The sequence below is a fragment of the Neoarius graeffei genome, chromosome 16 (assembly GCF_027579695.1).
Source record: "Neoarius graeffei isolate fNeoGra1 chromosome 16, fNeoGra1.pri, whole genome shotgun sequence".
Lineage (NCBI taxonomy): Eukaryota > Metazoa > Chordata > Actinopteri > Siluriformes > Ariidae > Neoarius > Neoarius graeffei.
This window is the reverse complement of record NC_083584.1, coordinates 24385707-24402797: the sequence shown is the minus strand read 5'-3', so window position 1 is coordinate 24402797 and position 17091 is coordinate 24385707. Positions and strand designations below refer to the sequence as shown.

Genomic DNA, 17091 nt, shown 5'->3' with positions numbered 1-17091 from the left:
ATGGAGGAGTACAACTTTTTATACATGGCTGGGTTAAAGATCTGGGGTTCAGGACACTACAAGATAGATAGCAGTAGACGGAGCTAAGTGCAGGAAGAGTGTTTATTAGTAGGCATTATATTTACAAAACCAAAACACAAACGAAACCAGAATCATAAAGCAGAGTATTTAAACAGTGTTATAAACATGGCGAGAAACAAATGTGACAGTGATAATACATCAAAGTCTCTGTGAAAACAGCGTCCATATCTGTGCGTGCTGATTGCGCTCAAATCAGTATCAGGTGTTTCCCATAATGACTGGGTCCCAAGCACATGCACAACAGGCTCGAGTGCGCAAAGGCGTGGCAGTCACATGTTCACCAGCTGTGTAACTTTTAGCTCACATGTACTGTATATCACCATGCATCACCACCAAAGGCCTCATTTTCATAGATAATCCATCGCAAAGCATCACAAGCTGTAGTGTGACCATAGCTTAATGAGGCAGATGTGATGTCGGCTACAACCCAGCAATTGTACCCTACTACGAGTAAAAGTTAGCGTCAACTTGGAAAAAAAAATTGTGGCCAACTAGATAGCGCATCACGGCCCAGATGGTTTAGAAACAGTCCTGTCGACCAAAAATGACTTAAAAATAATTAAATGAAATGTTTCAACATTAAAAAAAATACTATAAACATCAGTAAGCCATAATAAATGAAACAAAGTCAGTATTTGGTGTAATATGACCCTTTGCTTAAAAAAAAAAATAGTAGTCTCAGGTACAGTGAGTGCAGTTTTATAAGGAAATGAGCTGTAGGTTTTACTGAGCATCTTACAGAACCAGGGCGGCATGGTGGTGTAGTGGTTAGCGTTGTCGCCTCACAGCAAGAAGGTCCGGGTTCGAGCCCCGTGGCCGGTGAGGGCCTTTCTGTGTGGAGTTTGCATGTTCTCCCCGTGCCCGCATGGGTTTCCTCCGGGTGCTCCGGTTTCCCCCACAGTCCAAAGACATGCAGGTTAGGTTAACTGGTGACTCTAAATTGACCATGAGTGTGAATGGTTGTCTGTGTCTATGTGTCAGCCCTGTGATGACCTGGCGACTTGTCCAGGGTGTACCCCGCCTTTCGCCCGTAGTCAGCTGGGATAGGCTCCAGCTTGCCTGCGACCCTGTAGAAGGATAAAGTGGCTAGAGATGATGAGATGAGATCTTACAGAACCAGCCACAGTTCTTCTGGACATGTTGACTGTCACACTCGCGTCTTAATTTTGCACCAAAACCCAGTAGCATTCATTATGTTTTCTTTTTTAATTGGAAAAGTGCTGTCTTTTGTACTGACTTGATAATGTGGAAGTCATAAAATAGAAATCTATAACAAAGTTTGGATGAAAACAAATAGGGTGCCTAAGACTTTTGTACTTTTGTAAAATATTTCATAACTTTCTCAAGGAAGACTCGATGAATCCCTCTGTTTATTCCAGATAGGCAGGAAAAGTGGTGTACTTCTATCAGCATGTAATGCAGTTCCGTGTGTTCATTTAGAGAAAACAAGCATGTTACAGTTGTGCTGTTTTCCAGTTTTGCTCACTCACTTTTCTATTGATAAATGTACTTCAAGTGTATTAACAACTATGTATATACTTTTAAACCTACTTGAGTGCATCTTTTGTTTTTTTAAACATAAGCACTCAAAATTACAACAAATTGCACTTAGAATATCAGTAAAATCTAAATACTTCATGTACAGTGGGCGGCACGGTGGTGTAGTGGTTAGCACGGTCGCCTCACAGCAAGAAGGTTCCAGGTTCGAACCCAGTGGCTGGTGAGGGCCTTTCTGTGTGGAGTTTGCATGTTCTCCTCGTGTCTGTGTGGGTTTCCTCCGGGTGCTCCGGTTTCCTCCACAGTCCAAAGACATGCAGTTAGGTTAACGTGGGGCAGCCTTGGGCTGAAGTGCCCTTGAGCAAGGTACCTGACCCCTGACTGCTCCCTGGGTGCTCTAGTGTGGCTGCCCACTGCTCTGTGCATGTGTGTTCACTGCTTCAGATGGGTCAAATGCAGAGGATGAATTTCACTGTGCTTGACGTGTACATGTAACAAATAAGGGTTTCTTCTCCTCTTAAAGAAATTCTCATCTCATCTCATTATCTCTAGCCGCTTTATCCTTCTACAGGGTCGCAGGCAAGCTGGAGCCTATCCCAGCTGACTACGGGCGAAAGGCGGGGTACACCCTGGACAAGTCGCCAGGTCATCACAGGGCTGACACATAGACACAGACAATCATTCACACTCACATTCACACCTACGGTCAATTTAGAGTCACCAGTTAACCTAACCTGCATGTCTTTGGACTGTGGGGGAAACCGGAGCACCCGGAGGAAACCCACGCGGACACGGGGAGAACATGCAAACTCCGCACAGAAAGGCCCTCGCCGGACCCGGGGCTCGAACCCAGGACCTTCTTGCTGTGAGGCAACAGTGCTAACCACTACACCACCGTGCCGCCCCTTAAAGAAATTAATAGTGCTAACATTGAAAGTAAGTACTTTTCATATGAATTAAACTTAATTATTATACATACAGAACACTTTTTTGATGGAATAAAAATGTGTTCTATTCCCTTCTAGCGGGTTTCATTAATTTGGTTTGATAGCATGCAATATTGTTAGCATATCGCTTATCCTACATATATTACGTCACTACCCAATGGAGAATTAGCGCTGAATATGGTTTATGATATTGCATGGTTGTCAAGATAACATGACATTACACGTCGAAGACGTAAAACTTCCGCGCTAGTGAGTGGGACAATTTGTAAACAAACATGGCCGCCAGGTTTGCTTCGTTAAATATGGAAGATTTTGAGAGAATTTTGAATGAGAATAATAATAATAATAATAATAATATTGGCTGGCTTTTTTTCATGCTGTATTAGATATATTCCATTTAGCTACTTGTCTTCGACTTGTTCAATAACACGCTAGTTGAATGGAATATATCTGATATACCACTCAACACTAGCCAATATTATTTAAATATACTTTTCTTTCTTGTTTATGCTTTTCTCAGGTAATTTCCTTCTCAGGCGTGATGTTGAATTCTTTTTTTTTTTAAAAATCCACATTTGAACAATAATGTTTGAATTATTTCCATAGAACTGGCTCACTCATATTTATTGATATATCTGAAGCACAAGGGCTTGGGAGAGGACTATACAGAGATCTAATATACACTGAGTGCAGAATTATTAGGCAAGTGAGTATTTTGACCACAACATCCTTTTAATGCATGCTGTCCCACTCCAAGCTGTTTAGGCTTGAAAGCCTACTACCAATTAAGTATATCAGGTGCTATGCATCTGTGTAATGAGAGGGGGTGTGGTCTAATGACATCAACACCCTATATCAGGTGTGCATAATTATTAGGCAACCTCTTTTCCTCTGGCAAAATGGGTCAGAAGAGAGATCTGACAGACTTTGAAAAGTCTAAAATTGTGAGATGTCTTGCAGACGGATGCAGCACTCTTGAAATTGCGAAGATGTTGAAACGTGATCACCGAACAATCAAGCGTTTCATTGCAAATAGTCAACAGGGTCGAAAGAAGCGTGTGGGGAAAAAAAGGCGCAAAATAACTGCACATGATCTGTGGAAAATCAAGCGTGAAGCTAACAAGCAGCCATTAGCATCCAGTTCTGCCATATTCCAGAGTTGCAACATTCCTGGAGTGTCAAAGAGTACAAGGTGTGCAATACTGAGGGACATGGCCAAGGTAAGGAAGGCTGAAAAACAACCACCACTGAGTAAGGCACACAAGATAAAACGTCAAGACTGGGCCAAGAAATATCTTAAGACTGATTTTTCTAAGGTGCTGTGGTCTGATGAGATGAGAGTGACTCTTGATGGGCCTGTGGCTGGATCAGTAATGGGCACAGAGCTCCACTCCGACTCGGACGCCAGCAAGGTGGAGGTGGAGTACTGCTATGGGCTGGTATCATCAAAGACGAGCTTGTTGGACCTTTTCGAGTTGAGGATGGACTCAAACTCAACTCCCAGACCTACTGCCAGTTCCTGGAAGAAACCTTCTTCAAGCAGTGGTATAGGAAAAAGTCAGCATCTTTCAAGAAGAACATGATTTTCATGCAGGATAATGCTCCATCTCATGCGTCCAAATACTCCACTGCGTGGCTAGCCAGTAAAGGTCTGAAAGGTGAAAAAAATAATGACATGGCCCCCTTGTTCACCTGACCTAAACCCCATAGAGAACCTGTGGTCCATTATAAAACGTGAGGTCTACAAAGAGGGAAAACAGTACACCTCTCTGAACAGCGTCTGGGAGGCCGTGGTTGCTGCTGCACACAATGTTGGTCGTGAACAGATAAAGAAATTGACAGAATCTATGGATGGAAGGCTTTTGAGTGTCCTCATGAAGAAGGGTGGCTATATTGGTCACTGATTTGTTTTTGTTTTGTGTTTGAATGTCAGATATGTTTATTTGCAAATCTGGAGTTGTCATATCAGTGTACCTGGTGAAAATAAATAAGTGAAATGGCTACATATTTGGTTTTTATTAAGTTGCCTAATAATTCTGCACAGTGAAAGTTACCTGAACACATACATATTCTCCTAAAATGGCCAAAACTAAAAACACCCCACTCTAACTTCCATACATATTCAGCTTTGATATTTATGAGTCTTTTTGTTTGATTGAGAACATAGTTGTTGTTCAATAATAAAACTAATCCTCAAAAATACAACTTGCCTAATAATTCTGCACTCCGTGTATAATCTAGTTATGTGACAATTCAATTATTTCAGTTGACATCAAAGAAAACATTATTAGATATAATAATAATCTCTTATCTCATTATTTCTAGCCGCTTTATCCTGTTCTAGAGGGTCACAGGCAAGCTGGAGCCTATCCCAGCTGACTACGGGCGAAAGGCGGGGTACACCCTGGACAAGTCGCCAGGTCATCACAGGGCCGACACATAGACACAGACAACCATTCACACTCACACCTACGGTCAATTTAGAGTCACCAGTTAACCTAACCTGCATGTCTTTGGACTGTGGGGGAAACCGGAGCACCCGGAGGAAACCCACGCGGACACGGGGAGAACATGCAAACTCCACACAGAAAGGCCCTCGCCGGCCACGGGGCTTGAAACAAGAACCTTCTTGCTGTGAGGCAACAGTGCTAACCACTACACCACCGTGTCACCCTCAATAATAATAATAATAATAATAATAATAATAATATAGCTTGACACTGTTATGTATAGTCAAGTGATGTCATAATGATGCTCCCATAAAATGGAGTATCTGAGCAACAAGGAACTGTTGTAGTTCCTGAAGTAAATCATTCATTTATTATCTGCATAACTGGAAAAAAGTGAAGTTATTTCAGATGGAGACAAAATAGACAGTGGTCAAAGATGAGCATCCAGATGAGGCCAGTGGTGAGTAAAAATAGTGGTGTTGAATATGACTCCACCAACACACACACACACACACACACACACACACACAGCACACAGGGAATGTGGAAATTATTAAACAGTAGCATAAATGTTTTGATAAATCACAATATAATTAACAGTTATTCCATGAAATCAAGTTGCACATGAGCAGATAGCCGAGGTAGCTATAAGCCATGTACGATGAGATTGACAGAAATAACTATTTTATTCTGTCTACGTTCACTGGATGTTGAGAAACAGAGCATTTTTATTTTTTGCAAATCTGATAAATAAATACTTTACACAAAGTATCCGATAAAATAATTTCCGCTTAGAATATAAACAACCCGGCGAAATGACAGTAGCAATTTGTGAAAAATGCTATAATAATAATAATAATAATAATAATAATAATAATAATAATTATTATTATTATTATTATTATTATTATTATTGAAAAATAAAAAACAAACCTATGTTCTTATCATCAAATACTTTTCTTCCATATTTTTTATTTTTTTTTTTATTTTTTGGGGTTTTGTTTTCGAGTTGAGTTTTTATTTTGTCCTTGGTTGGTTGAGCAATGTGCACTGCCATTTTGTTTTTCTCTACTCATGGTATATTAGCTGATATCCTAGTAGTAGAGTAGCCAATCAGAGTGTGCAATTGCTCATATCCAGTGAATGTGGATAGAATAATGTCTTTTATATTTTCTAACATTCAGACGACATACTAATCAAAATTAGCAAAATAACCTGACTGGTTTGTGCTGAATCCCCAACAATATTGCTATTGTCAGTAGTTACATAGACAGTATTCATGAACTAATTCACTTCAAAGAAGAAGTCTTTATTTGTCGCATGTACACAAGTATAGTGAAAATTCTCCTCTGCATTTAACCCATCTGAAGCAGTGAACATGTGTATGAGCAGTGAGCACACACACATATGCCCAGAGCAGTGGGTAGCTATGCTACAGGACCCGGGGAGCAGTTGGGGGTTAGGTGCCTTACTCAAGGGCACTTCAGCCATAATAGAGAGGGAGGGGAAAGTGCTGTTCATTCACTCAACTCCTCTCACATTTTTCCTGCCGAGCCTAGGAATCGAACCAGCAATCTTTTGGGCCCAAGGCTGCTTCCCTAATCTTCAGGCCATGGCTGAATGAAGAATAAAATCATTATGAAGTTACAGGATATTAGAGAGAAAAACCAAGCTGTTTTGTGGAAGCACAATTTCTGGCCGGCAGAGCTTGTTTAAACCAGTCAAAACAAGTCTGCATATGCGTCACTCAGTGTGTGAATACATACAAGCATTGAATCATCCAAGGTCATAAGGTCGTCCTCACCTGCGTTTTTTTCCTTTCCCTTTATTTCAAATTACTGTAACATGCAGCTTATGATCCACATTGGGTTTAAAACCTGGTGTCATCATTTCAACTAGTTTAAATCATTTAAATAATTCAAGATTTGCTATAAAATGTTATTACCATAAACCATATATTTTATTAAGAGTGAAAATGTTTAATTCTATTTTTATGGTATATTTCCAGACTTCTAATAATATAGGCTCTTTATCTATGCCAGCTTCTTCTTTGGTCTCTGTGGATGTCGATGCTCCTAATTCAGGCTCATACACGCTTCCTGGTCCACCTTTCTTCCTCCTCTTGTGATCAAGTGGTGGGTGGATTAGGAAATGTGGTAGTTTAAGTAATGCCACTGAAACAACTATCTATACAGACTAATTACACATCGAGCAAACTGAAATGTTCAAATCCCAAAACATAAATTTCAAGTCATGGATAAGTTCAGACTAAAAAAAAAGAAAAAAGGCCAGAAATAGAATGGGTAAAAAATAAATAAACATCTTCACATCTTTCACAGCACTTAACGGAATAACACATTTTCTTCCTGCAAAATTCACATTGGGTTCTATTAGTGATCCTAAAAATGAGAAATCTGCTTGAAATGTGATAGCGTGTGTGATTACAGGAGAGAAAAAAAAAGACGACAGCTTGTCCACTACATGTGCCACTTGTACCTGAAGCAATCTCCAGTGCTAAACATGAGCAAGTCAATGGGTCAATGAGTGTAAAAAGTTAAACCATGGTGCAGTTAGTGGGTGGAACTTTCTCCATCTTGTTTCTCGAGCATCATTTGTTGGGCATTCACTGGCCACCTGGCATTGAAAAACCTGTTTGTAGGCTTTCCTGAAGTTCTCAGAGAGGAAGGCGTAGATGATGGGGTTGACCGAGGAGTTGCTGTAGGCCAAACAGTGAGCCACCACACGGAAAAGGAAGGATGCCTGATTCAGGGGGAATGAACCAAACTCCACCCAGAGATGCACCACATGATGGGGCAGCCAGGACAAGCAGAAGGCCACCACCACCACCAGAACAGTCTGTGCTGTCTGAGGACAAACATGCATGCATAAGTGAGAGGAAAATGAACACATCCTGTACACTACTCATACTGAAATATTTTCATTTAGCATGCATGGTATTACGATAGGCTGAGGTAGCTTATTTACTGTCGCTTTGTATCATAGAAGTTTGATTTGGTTTTATTGTAGCTATATAATAATTCTAAAGAACTACAAGAACTATAGTGTTGCTCTTACCTTTTTTTTCGACACCTCTGACTTCTTAGATATGTTTCGCAGATTTTTATGTAGATGCTTCAGTACCTGCATGCATATCAATTAAATACATTTTTTTTTAAGTGAAAGAGACAATTCATACTTTATCTGTCATATCAAGTAGCTTGGAGATTCAAACTGCTGCTTTACAGCAACAATTATAAACGAGAGCGTCAATAATGGGCGTAGCTCACTCCGGCCCTGTCTAGTACAGAAAGAATGATCTAAAGTGGGCCACCTTGCGCAGTTCTACTCTCAACCAGTCCAGCTCAAATATTTGCCAGAAAGAATCCAAAACGGCGAGGAATTGACCAAGAAGAAGCGATTTTTGTTAAACTGCTCATTAAGGCTTAATTAGTCCATAACGTCATTAATAGTCATAATTAAGAAACTCTGGGTAGAAGTTATATGCACCCTAGGTACCCCTACCTTCATGCCAGAAAGAATCAAAATCAGTGAAGTATTAAGGAAGAAGAGATTTGTGTGGAAACTGCTCATTAGGGATTAATTACTCCATATCTTCATTATTAATTGCAATTATGCACATTTGGGTAGAAGCCATATGCACCCCAGGCAAACCTACCTTCCTGCCAAAAAGAATAAAAATCGGTGAAGAATTGAGAGAGAAGAAGCAATTTTCGTGAAATGTGGACAACGCCGGACGGACAACGGACGACGGACAACACATGATGGCATAAGCTCATCTCCTGTTGGCCGGATGACCTAACAATCCATAGAGCAGAACTTATTCTCAGATCCGTGCCACAGAATTAAACAGCGGCATGTTGATTACAGCACATCAGCTACATGCTTGTGTACAAACCCTTACAGAAAATCACATGATTCACATTTTCTGTACGGGTTTTCTGTTTCATGAGCACATGAACAGAAAAGATGTGCTCACGTATTACTTACAATTACTCACATGGATAAATATGATCACAAGTGAAATGTACAGTAAGATATCACGTTATCTAAGCGCATACATACTTACACACTCTTAGAAAAATGAGGACTAAGCTGTACCATTCCTTGTCACCGAACTGATACATCTTTTCTATAGAAATGTGTATGTAGTGAATCTTTGAATTATTTCTCTTCTCATTAAAGGCACTTCAGCAGTGCTTAAGGTCAAGTCAAAAGTCAAAGTCCCTCTTATGCCAGGATCTGGTCTTCCCAGGCAGTCTCCTGTCCCGGTACTAACCAACTCTTTAAGGCATATTGGGCGGCGCCAATCTCCATTTCAATAGCCCTCGGCCTCTTGCCTATACAGCTAGGGTTACAGTGGGGGGCTAGTCCTCTGGTAACCATGAGAGTTTGACTCCCCCACTTGCATCTGTATTGCAGCATGCCTCGCCAGACGGCAGTAGGTATCATTTTTATGATGGTCTTTGGTATGACCCGACTGCGAGTAGAACCTGCAAGCTCCCAGTCGAGAGGTGGACACGCTAGGCCAACTCGCGGTCTAGTACTTAAGGTTTTCCAATGATGTAAATCAGTTTTAAAGTGTAGTACATTCTATGTAAAAATAAATAAATGCACACTACAGGTACATTGGGTGGCATGGTGGTGCACTAATTGGCACTGTCGCCTCACAGCAAGAAGGTTCTGAGATTTGGCCTGCTGGTTGACTGGAGCTTTTCTCTGTTGAGTTTTCATGTTCCCCCTGTGCCTGTGTGGGTTTCCTCCCATAATCCAAAGACATGCAATTAGGTCAACTGGCTATTCTAAATTGCCCAGTCGTATATAGGAATCAGTGATATAGAAAATGGATGGATGAAGGTACCCTATTTTTTTTTTTATTATGGCAGGGTTACCTGTCCAAACTGATAACCACAGCATCAGTTTTTCTTTGGCTAATCAGACACACTTGCTGGAGCATTTGGGGGTTAGGCATCTTACTCAAGGTGACTTCAGCCAGTCCTACTGGTCCAGGGAAGTGGACCAGCAACCTTTTGGCCCCAAAGCTGTTTCTCTAACCATTAGGCCATGGTTTCCCCCCGAGAGTCCTACAGCTGTGACAAAGAAAGGTACAGGCCTGAGGTTCCCAAAAGCATCGTAGCACAAAGATCATCGTTAAATGGTAGAGCAAGCAGCCCAATGAATGCGCTCTCTCCGAGTTAAGATGCTCTTAGCGTTAAGAGGCTTTTGGGAAACCTAACCCTGTTTAGTACTTGTTTCCCCACTCTATTACATAGGAAATTTTCCTGAGTAAAATTTACTCAAATTGAAGAAAATTTTACTCTATGCCAGATAACATTTGGTTCCTCTTGAAAAAGAGTAAAAGTTACTCTTTTGATTGAGCTGGGGGGGTTTTCCCCCAGGGTGAGTTCTCCTCAATTCAGTGTTAATATTTTACTCTCTGTGGTGGTATTTGACTCGATTCAGTGTGTCTTGAAATTAACTTTTGTACTATTTTACTCAGTTCAGAGCCACAACCAACTGTTACGTTTACTCTATAATTTTGCTCCCACTCCAAATCCAAATTTGACTCTCTAAACTCAAAATAGAGCAAAATTAACTATTTTTGAGGAAACTACTTTTAACTCCGGAAAAAACTGCTCAGTCATGAGTGGTGCAGACTGAACCACCTGCGGCTCAACATTGCAAAGACTAAGGAGTTGGTGGTGGACTTTAGGAAGCAAAGGAACAGCCTGAGCCCAGATGTCCTATACAAGAAAGATCAGAGCTGCCTGTATTTTCTCAGGAGATTTATGTCTTTCAATGTCTGCAGAACCATGCTGCAGATATTTTATCATTCTGTGGTGGCCAGCGTCATTTTCTATGCTGTGGTGTGCTGGGGCAGCAGGGTAAAGGCAGCTGATGCCAACAGACTCAACAAGTTCATCAGGAAAGCTGGGTCTGTCCTGGGAGTGGAATTGGAGTCGTTGGTGGCGGTGTCAGAGAGGAGGATGCTGATGAAACTTCTCAGTATTATGGACAATCCCTCCCACCCCCTTCATGACACAGTGGAGTCACATCAGAGCACCTTCAGTAGGAGACTGAGGCCACTGAGTAGCACCACGGAACGCCACAGGAGGTCTTTCCTACCAGTGGCCATCAAACTGTGTAACTCCTCCCCCTTCTGCAAGATGGACAGCTGGTCAGTCATGACAATAATATGTCACGCCCAGCTTGGTCATGCTGAGAGTGCTTACTCCACCTTTTTGATATATTAATCTTGAACTTGTTCTCTCTCCCCCTCCCGACCTTTAGGAGGAGCTGTTTGGTATCTTGTCACTTTGGCCAAACAGGCGGAACAGTTCAAATACAGCCTATGGCTGTCAGGTTGGAGGGCGTGCTTTGCTGGTATTTTGGTTTGGTTGTTTGGCTGTGTGCTGTTCAGGCCTTCCCTGGGAGAAGGCCTACCCAGCGCAGGTTTTCCTTTGTTCTTTCTCATTTTTCTTCTTTTTATTATTATTATTTAATTAAAATATTGCTAAAATTGGAACAACTGTGTGGACTCCCTTTTATGTTATGGTCACTTGAGCCTAGTGGTCGTAACATATGGGGGCTCGTTCCAAATGTTTAATAGTGGAGTTTGGATTAATCACTTGGTTTGTTTAAACGAAGTGAGGTAAGCTATTATGCCATGTGGTTTGTTGGGGGGTTCGCATTGGTTGTAAAGTGACTGGTTACGTTGTGATTGATTACATGGTGATTGTTAACTCTTTTGAAGTTTTTTGCGGAAGTTGTTTGACCAACCATTTGTTTTGTTTGATTAAGAGTAGAGTCGGTAAGTGTGTTTGGGCGTGCGTTACGGGAGGGCATAGAGTGGAGTTGGCATTTTCCCCAGTTAGAACGCGTTTGCGTGGGGTTTAAGCTACTGTGTCACTGAAGTCTGGGCGAGGGCACCGCCTTGGAAAACCGGCTGAATTGACTAATTTGTTAAAGAGTTCAGCTAAATTTCTTTGGACTCCTGAGTGTGAGAAAGCATTTGAAAATGCTAAGGCTCTTTTGACCACTGCACCTGTCCTGTCTGCTCCTAAGCTGGAGGAACCGTTCCAGCTGCAGGTAGACGCTAGTCAGGTAGGTGCAGGAGCTGTTCTCCTCCAAAAGGATGAGGATGGTATAGACCGACCAGTTTGTTTTTTCTCCCGGAAATTTAATTGTCACCAATTTAACTATTCTATTATTGAGAAGGAGGCCCTGGCCCTTATTTGGGCACTCCAACATTTTGATGTTTACGTTGGTGGTGGGGTGCACCCTGTGGTGGTCTTTTCCGACCACAACCCTTTGACTTTTCTTTCGTCTCTGCAGAACACTAACCAGCATTTAATGCGTTGGGCTCTTTTTCTGCAGCCCTACAATTTATCTATTAGGCACATTAAGGGGTCTGAAAATGTTATGGCCGATGCATTGTCTCGGGCTCCTGATGACTATTAGTGGGATGTTTTGTCTCTTCTCTGACCTCTGATTCTGTGTCGTAACTTGTGTTTCCTCTCTTGCTATCCAGGCGCCGGGATTTGCTGGATGGTACGCAGTTTGGGGCAGGGAATTTGGGTGGAGGGAGGTGATTTATTGTGGTGTAGGTGGGGTATTTATAAAAAAAAAAAAAAAGGTATTGGGTGTGCTGGGTTTTTTGGGGATTTTGGTTATGGATAATAGATTTGTTAGAGTGAACAGAGTCCCAGAGATGGGTCTCTGTCTTTTGGGGGGGAGTGATGTCACGCCCAGCTTGGTCATGCTGAGAGTGCTTACTCCACCTTTTTGATATATTAATCTTGAACTTGTTCTCTCTCCCCCTCCCGACCTTTAGGAGGAGCTGTTTGGTATCTTGTCACTTTGGCCAAACAGGCGGAACAGTTCAAATACAGCCTATGGCTGTCAGGTTGGAGGGCGTGCTTTGCTGGCATTTTGGTTTGGTTGTTTGGTTGTGTGCTGTTCAGGCCTTCCCTGGGAGAAGGCCTGCCCAGCGCAGGTTTTCCTTTGTTCTTTCTCATTTTTCTTCTTTTTATTATTATTATTTAATTAAAATATTGCTAAAATTGGAACAACTGTGTGGACTCCCTTTTATGTTATGGTCACTTGAGCCTAGTGGTCGTAACAAATACCAATATCATGTGCAATATACTGAGTTGTCGTGTGCAATATTGTTTTCCCCAACGTCATGTGCAATATTTACTTTCACTACATAAAATATTACTTTTCATTACATTCCATTATTTTTCCCCTCTCAGTGTACTTTTGTTTGTGTGTACTTTAAGGTTGTTTTTTTTTTTTTGGTTAGTCTCTTACATAATTTACCCTATTTCTCTTATTACAATACGAACCGGGCGGCACGGTGGTGTAGTGGTTAGCGCTGTCGCCTCATAGCAAGAAGGTCCGGGTTCGAGCCCCGTGGCCGGCGAGGGCCTTTCTGTGCAGAGTTTGCATGTTGTCCGCGTGGGTTTCCGCCGGGTGCTCCGGTTTCCCCCACAGTCCAAAGACATGCAGGTTAGGTTAACTGGTGACTCTAAATTGACCGTAGGTGTGAATGGTTGTCTGTGTCTATGTGTCAGCCCTGTGATGACCTGGCGACTTGTCCAGGGTGTACCCCGCCTTTCACCCGTAGTCAGCTGGGATAGTCTCCAGCTTGCCTGCGACCCTGCAGAACAGGATAAAGCGGCTAGAGATAATGAGATGAGATGAGACAATACGAACCACCAAGGCATTGCATTTTCTATTTCCAGCTTAGTTTTTAGTTTATCCCCTTATGTAACTTACAGCATTTCTATGGTTATTCTACTGTTGTTCTATTAGACACTGTTTTTAGGCATTTATTTCTTATTTTACATACACCTTATTTTTAGCTTTTATTGTTGTATTTTAACTTATAATGTATTTATATGAAGGGTGGCATGGTGGTGTAGTGGTTAGCACTGTCACCTCACAGCAAGAAGGTTCTGAGTTTGAGCCCAGCGGCCAATGGGGGCTTCCTGTGTGGAGTTTGCATGTTCTCCCCATGTTTGCGTTGGTTTCCCCCCCAGTCCAAAAACATGCGGTTAGGTTAATTGGTGGCTCTAAATTGACCGTGAGTGTGAATGGCTGTTTGTGTCTATGTGTCAGCCCTGCGATGACCTGGCGATTTGTCTAGGGTGTACCTCGCCCATAGTCAGCTGGGATGGGCTCCAGCTTGCCCACGACCCTGCACAGAATAAGCGGTGACAGATGATGGATGGATGGATGGATGGATGGATGGATGGATGGATTGTTATGAAGCAATTTCTGGCACAAGAATTTCCTTGGGGATTAATAAAGTTTTATTGTATCTTTTCCTGTGTAGGACCTAATCTAATAGTAATTACACTACCGTTCAAAAGTTTGGGGTCACTTTGAAATGTCCTTATTTTTGAAAGAAAAGCACTGTTCTTTTCAATGAAGATCACTTTAAACTCATCGGAAATCCACTCTATACATTGCTAATGTGGTAAATGACTATTCTAGCTGCAAATGTCTGGTTTTTGGTGCAATATCTCCATAGGTGTATAGAGGCCCATTTCCAGCAACTCTCACTCCAGTGTTCTAATGGTACAATGTGTTTGCTCATTGCCTCAGAAGGCTAATGGATGATTAGAAAACCCTTGTACAATCATGTTAGCACAGCTGGAAACAGTTGAGCTCTTTAGAGAAGCTATAAAACTGACCTTCCTTTGAGCAGATTGAGTTTCTGGAGCATCACATTTGTGGGGTCGATTAAATGCTCAAAATGGCCAGAAAAATGTCTTGACTATATTTTCTATTCATTTTACAACTTATGGTGGTAAATAAAAGTGTGACTTTTGAACGGTAGTGTACATTCTGTAATCAAGTGTATCTAGAAACTTCCAACTTTAATTTTCCAGGTCATCCGGGATAATTACCTTCGCGTAGCAGAAAGAAATAAGGATCAAGGGCAACAGGTAGCCAAACACAAACGTGCACACCACGTAGACTTTCCTCCTCTTGGGATCAGACCACACTTCCCAGCAGAATGTGCTGTTATCCTCGGTCTCCACGATGCGCTGGTGGTAAGCGACGGGCGCTGCCATGGCCAGCGAGAGCGCCCAGATGCCCAGCACCCCGAGCAGCGCGTTCCGCGCCACACGGATAGACGACGATTTCCGGCTGTGCACGATGGCCACGTAGCGATCCACGGACATCGCGGACAGCGTGAACACGCTCACCAGCATGGACACGGTGAAGAAGTAGTGCACGAACTTGCAGATGAAGGCTCCGAGTACCCACGTGGGGAGCATGTACACGGTGGCCTGGAAAGGAACGCAGAACAGCAGGTAGGACAGATCGGCCACGCCCAGGTTAAAGATGAAGATGTTCGTGGTGGTGCCGCGGCGTTGACCTGCTCTTTGCCTCACCAGGACGGCGATCACCAGCGAGTTTCCCACCACACCGAGCGCAAAGATCAACCCGAACACCAGCAGCGTCACCAGGTTGTCCGTTCCAATACCAAGCAGCAACTTCGCCGGTGTCTCTGAGTCTGTACGGCTCTCCCACACACCACCTCCACCACCACTCTGATTATATATGTTCATGATTTTCTTGCACACGTCAAAAATAAAAATGCCAAATTTGTCTTTAATCTGTCGGTAGATTTCCCCGAAGCGCGCGCTGGTGATGCAGTGCAATGCGCTCCCGTGCATTCAAGCTCCAAACAGCCTTTCCTTATCACATATACACAAACATAAGCTAGAAGAACAAACAGACAGAGAGAGAGAGAGAGAGAGAGAGAGAGAGAGAGAGATTTCTCCCACAACCGGTCATTAATTCACCGTCGTGCGCGCGTGTGTCTGTGCTGCTCGCCGGTGTGCATGCGCTCTGGATGCGCTCCTCCAGCACAGCAATGTCATTACATGGGCGCTGCCAAGAGGACGGCACTCACAGCATCACGCCCCGTCATCTTCTCACAGCCTCAGACCTGCAGAAGCATAACCTGCATGATCAGTGAAACAGCAAATCAATTAATCAGTGAACTCTTTGTAAACTTACATTCTAGATCTCATTCTGATCACATCACTCCCATTTTTATTCACTGGCTGCCTCATAGTATCCTTAAAGTCAGAGCATTTTTTAACATAGTTACTAGGAGACCAAATGGTCTCCCAGTGGCCAGATTTGGTCTCCTAGTCAATGCCAAACCAGCTTCACTGCGAGACCAAATTTTAAACCAAGTTATGTCTTATCATTTGGTTCAATCAGTTGCAATTAATTAACCAAGTACCATGCAAGTATACATTTAACAAGGAAAACTTGGCACTGGGGCGGCATGGTGGTGTAGTGGTTAGCGCTGTCGCCTCACAGCAAGAAGGTCCTGGGTTCGAGCCCCGGGGCCGGCGAGGGCCTTTCTGTGTGGAGTTTGCATGTTCTCCCCGTGTCCGCGTGGGTTTCCTCCGGGTGCTCCGGTTTCCCCCACAGTCCAAAGACATGCAGGTTAGGTTAACTGGTGACTCTAAATTGACCGTAGGTGTGAATGTGAGTGTGAATGGTTGTCTGTGTCTATGTGTCAGCCCTGTGATGACCTGGCGACTTGTCCAGGGTGTACCCCGCCTTTCGCCCGTAGTCAGCTGGGATAGGCTCCAGCTTGCCTGCGACCCTGTAGAAGGATAAAGCGGCTAGAGATAATGAGATGAGATGAACTTGGCACTGCATTAACTATGTTAATATTATGCTGGCTGAAACGAGGATTCGTAATGCGGCAATTTGCATCACAGAATATGGACTCTGGGGCCTGTGATTGTATTGCCCAGATCAGTTGGTCTCCTAGTGGAAAATCCTTAAAAAATGCTCTGCTTAAAGTGCATATCCTGGACCAAATTCGTGTTTTTTTTTTTAATATATGAAAGAATGTCCCTTTACACACTCATCCAGAAGGGTAATTTTTGCACAAGGTCATCTGTCTACAGCAGAAAAAATAAAATAACAAAACACGTCTGGAAAAATCCCAAAGGAGTCTGGAGCCAGATTCGTGACGTCACCTGCGGAAGCGCCAGCAGGCTGCGCGAGCTTGCACGGTTTCAGTGCACAGCCTGTGTAGACCAAGTTTAGCA

General features: G+C 42.8%; 1 protein-coding gene across 1 annotated transcript; it reads right to left on the bottom strand.

Annotated features, from left to right (window-relative positions):
• Nucleotides 1-7218: 7218 nt before the first annotated feature.
• On the bottom strand, nucleotides 7219-15579 carry galr1a (galanin receptor 1a). The gene is given in 4 exon segments (XM_060942018.1): nucleotides 7219-7579; nucleotides 7582-7840; nucleotides 8051-8116; nucleotides 14911-15579. Coding segments are annotated over 4 exon segments (1044 nt in total). The 3' UTR covers nucleotides 7219-7529.
• Nucleotides 15580-17091: the final 1512 nt, after the last annotated feature.